Raw genomic sequence first — 4857 nt, 5'->3', positions numbered from 1 at the left:
ACCAAAGTTTTACAAGTTCATATGCTCTTTGTTTTCTTGCTTATTATTATAGCCTGCTATAAGCTTGATTTCGATCCCACTATACTTTTGAACACAAGTAGCATTAGCATGAGTTATTAGATTAATTGTTGTTACTTTGGATGGTCAAATTCTTTCGTAATATTAAAACAGACGATTCACGTTTTAATTTAACAGCCACACGTACTCTTATGTCAGTTATAATAATTCAAAGCGTGTTGAAAGTGTTGAATGATTCTTTAATTGATTGGTACTTCATTATGTTAATTTGGCTTACATCAAGATTTGAATCTAGAATTTAACTTTTAACCCATCCCACCGAATACCACTTGAGTCAAGACTCATGTGCTTCAATATAATATATATATATATATATTTCGAATTGGATAAAATAAATATCAATGTCCTCTAAAACTATCATAAAGAACCTTGGTGGAAATTACTCCACACTTAATATAAAAATGGTAATTTGGTAATGTTTTGTGATGCATAATTGTGAACCACTACTTTTTTAAGCGTTTATTCAAATGCTTGCTATGAAACCTCAAAAAGAATATCGTGATTTTAAAAATTGCGGAGGAAAGAAAGCTTTCAAAATCTTTAAAGAATCTCAACATGTTACTCCACGTTTGGTAGCATCGCAAAATACAAACAAAATATATAAAGATTTTTTATTTTATTTTTCCCTTCATTAATAAATAAATAAATAATTTTAAAAACAAAAAACGAAACAGAAAGAATAAAGATGAACCCTAATTGGTGACTGCCCCCATACCACCCCCACCCAGGCAATCACTTACATGCTTCATTTTGATTGCACCTCATATTATTCCCACCACCACTTTGGATTTTAAAAACTTCCTCCTCAAAGTCCAAAAACTTCTTCTGCACCGCTTGCGATGCCAATGCTTTGTGCTTTTGTGTGTGTGTTTCCTGATCTTGCACCAAGCAAAGCTCCCTCCCTCAATGATTAATCCCCTTTTTAAATACCATATCCTCTGGACCCTTTCCCACTACCAAATACCATCTATTACCCCCTAATTAACTATTAATTATTAACAATTGCCCTACATGTGCACGCCATACCATACAAATACAATAGACTAATAGAGTCATGGACCCAATTCATTTCCAATTTTCCATGGTAATTATAATACTAACACCAACTATTGTTGTTATTTTGTATATGAATAATGAAGAATGAACAAGATCCCTTCTGCTATTTATGCTTCCTTACATATAAGAAAGAAGTCAATTTACTTACTTGTAAATCATAAACGACATATAAAAAAAGTTTATGAATCGTGTCACGGTGTCATTTGTCTCTAAAAATGAACGACTCGTATTAAGAATGGAGGTCATTTGTTTAATCCAATGCAAGAAGCATCTAATCCAATCTACCATGCATTTTATTATTATTTTGATTTGATTTAATTAGTGTGTGACGCAACCACCTTGGCAAGTTGAAGATAGAAAAAAGCAAAGCAAAGGGGCCAAAGGAGGAGCAAAGGGGCAAGGGGCAAAAAATAAGATGAAAAGGAAAGCAGCTAAGCCAAAGCCTACCCCATCAATATAAATAAATCCACATTCCACTCCCTCTATCTCTAGTCTAGTGTTGTTTCCACAATCAAAAGCAACGAATCCAACGGTGGAGAACATCCTGCGCGGAAACACGGAGCCGCTCTCGCCCAACTCCTTGGAATCTCCTCATCTCTCTCTCTCTCTCTCTCTCTCTCTCTCTCACCACACCCAATTCCCTAGTTAAAACTCTCAACCCACGCACTCTGCTATCTCTCTTTCTTCTCTCTCTTCAAGTCCCTAGTTTTCAATTTATATAACACCCTCCTCAGCCCTCTTTGGCCAGCTTAGCTTAATTTCCTGCTCTCTCTCTCCCCCATCTCTCTACCTTTCTTGGGCGCAAAGAAATCCCACTCCTCCTTCAACCTCAACCTGCTCTCATTCATGTAATTCAATCTCCCACTTCTCACTGACTGATATTTCACAAACCAAACCCTCTTCATAAAACCATGAGCTGCAACGGATGCCGAGTTCTCCGAAAGGGCTGCAGCGAATCCTGCATGCTCCGCCCTTGCCTCCAGTGGATCGAAACCCCCGAAGCCCAAGGCCACGCCACCGTCTTCGTCGCCAAGTTCTTCGGCCGCGCCGGCCTCATGTCCTTCATCTCCGCCGTCCCCGATTCTCAGCGCCCCGGTAATTTTTCTTCACCCACCAAAATCTCGTATTTTCCATCTCCACGTCTCTCTTTTCGATTTTTCATTTCTGATTTTCTGTTTTCTTTCAGTTTTGTTCCAGTCTCTGTTGTTTGAAGCCTGCGGCCGTACGGTCAACCCGGTCAACGGCGCCGTGGGGCTGCTCTGGACCGGCAACTGGCACGTGTGCCAGGCTGCGGTCGAGACCGTACTCCGCGGCGGCACGCTGCGGCCGATACCAGAGCTCCTCGGCTGCGGCTCGACTCCCGATGAAGCCTCCGACGCCGACGGCGACGTCGTCAACAACTGTACGGACATGTGGAGGCTCCGAGATCCGAGCCACAACTCCGGTTCTTCGTCCCGGTTCACCAGCTCCCGGTCCGCCAAGGCTTCCTCTCCGAAACGCAAGCGATCCGCCGACGACGAGTCGCCCACGAAGGTGCTTCAGCTCCAGCACCATGCGGATCTGGATCTGCGGTTGACTCCGAGCCTGACTTTCAAACCGAAGCCCAAACCCGAGACCCGACGAGCCGGAACGCCGTCGATGAACTCCGAGGAGTCGGTGGTCACCACGTGCTTCGAGAGCGGCTTGCCAGATCATCATCATCAGTATAACCAGCACTCTTATGGAGTCGGAGTAGACAGAAAGCTACTCAACTTATTCCCTTGAGTCTTCTCCATTTTTCTCTGTTTTTTGTTTTTTGTGAATGTGACGTTCACACTTGCGGCCATATACTCACGCGAATCATCTGTCTCTGCTGTAAAATTCTTAGTTTTTTGTTTGTTTTGTTTAAGGTTTTTCCCCGGAATCCATGTCCGGCGAGTTTTTGTTGATCTCCAGCGGCACAGGATTTCTCTCTTTTCTTTTTCTTACTGTTTATTAGAGATGGAAAAAGATGAGAGAAAGATGAGAGTTTGTCGGTGGTCCTTCCTTTGCTTCTTGATTTTAGTTGTTTTTTAGTCTTTTTTAGCTGCTAGCTAGCTAGCCAGCCATGAGTACTATCAACCTACCTATAAGTATAAACTATATGAATAATCTTCGTCAATTATAATTATATATCTTCCTCTCTTCTTCCTTTTTCATTTCTGGTTTCAGATGAATGCAGAGAGTTTTCTGGTTGGTCCAGCTTCATCTTTATTATCTCATCAACTTGCATAATATGTGTTGGTGCTGAGTCACACCAAACCCAATTACCCCTTTAATTATGTGAGCATTTTTTATCACCAATTTAATCATAGGTGTACTCTAACCACCATCCTCAATGCTTGACACATGTTCATAGACTTATGATTATATCTATGGATACGTGTTAAGCATTGAGGATGGTGGTGAGGATACACCTGTGATTAAAATGGTGAGCAAAAATGCACTCTTTAATTATAGGTCTCACTTTTTTAATCCATTTCAGATTTGGTCAAGAATTCTAGTGAGCTAGGTTTCTAGATCAGTGACGTTTTTGGATGCTTTCATTAGTTGGATCATGGTCGTCCTCTTAGTCAAATCCAGAATTTAATTTCAGTGGGTTTCGTTTCAAACCTGCAGAACCTCTACTAACCTTTAGATCGTGGAACAAGAAAATCTCCTAATATTCCAAAGTCACTAGACAAATGGTCCACACGTATCTTCACATCCTCAAGTATTTCAAGAAATGTTAATGTTGTTTGTGATTCGACATGTCCACATTATCGTTAACAATCTAACAAACTAAAAAAATATTTGATTAAGAGTTTATAATTACAATGGTACATGAATCTGTTTTTAATATACTCAATTCAGTTTTTAATATCTGCCATCCTCCAACTGTATAGAATTATGTCAATATAGCTATCAAAATGGATAGCTCGTTTTGTCGTAATCGCATGTGACAATATATCATTGTGTCGATATGTTGTACTTCTATTGATGAAATAACCAAATTACTACGAGTGATACTATTTGAGGAAACGATAAATAAAAAACTGAATTGAATAATGCAAAAAGAAACAAAGGTACAATTTCATGGACCATTACCATTGATGATTAACATTGTTATTATTTTATTTTAAGATGAGATATGAGTCATGACAAAGAGTGAAATTACCGCAGTAAAAATCATATTTACAGAAAAGCAATGATGAAGAAGCAAAAAATTGTAGCAGCTTGTGGGTGAGCTTTCGGTAGAGGCGGCTTTTGGAGAACGGATAGAGGCAGCGGAAGGAATCAAAAGGGGTTGGGTTTTGAGTTGGGTAGGGGCCCACTGCTTACGAGGCTTGTAGTTTGTGCGTCTCTCTTAGCCAATGGCAAGCCAAGACAGTACGGACCATTGTCAGCGTCGATTTTGGCTGTCCTATCTATAATTTAATTATTTCATAATAATAATAATAATTTATAAATATGCCTTATTTAGATATTTTCTTTCTATTTTCTTTCTTTCTTTAGCGTTTCCCTCCACTTGAACATTAATCAGCATTTCCTCCTCCTCCTATCTTGGGAGTGCGTGGGGTCCGCTCTTCATCACCATCCACCACCAATTTTTATTTTATTTTATTTTGTAAAAATATTAATATGTTTTATTTTTATTATTATTGAGAGGGAATATCTGACATCAGCATACATTTCACCTTTTTATTAAAATAAAAACAATAATAG

General features: G+C 39.4%; 1 protein-coding gene across 1 annotated transcript; it reads left to right on the top strand.

Moving 5' to 3' along the window:
- The first annotated feature begins 1611 nt into the window (after positions 1-1611).
- On the top strand, positions 1612-3283 carry LOC110772771 (LOB domain-containing protein 38-like). Its single transcript, XM_021977237.2, has 2 exons — positions 1612-2229; positions 2321-3283. Exons 1-2 carry the CDS (start codon positions 2046-2048, stop codon positions 2896-2898), a joined length of 762 nt encoding a protein of 253 aa, XP_021832929.2. The 5' UTR covers positions 1612-2045; the 3' UTR covers positions 2899-3283.
- The last annotated feature ends 1574 nt before the right edge of the window (positions 3284-4857 follow it).

This window comes from Prunus avium, chromosome 6, assembly GCF_965620075.1.
Source record: "Prunus avium chromosome 6, drPruAviu1.hap1.1, whole genome shotgun sequence".
In the NCBI taxonomy this organism is placed as follows: domain Eukaryota; kingdom Viridiplantae; phylum Streptophyta; class Magnoliopsida; order Rosales; family Rosaceae; genus Prunus; species Prunus avium.
Note: the sequence above shows the minus strand (reverse complement) of the source record. Positions and strands in the feature narration are given on the sequence as shown.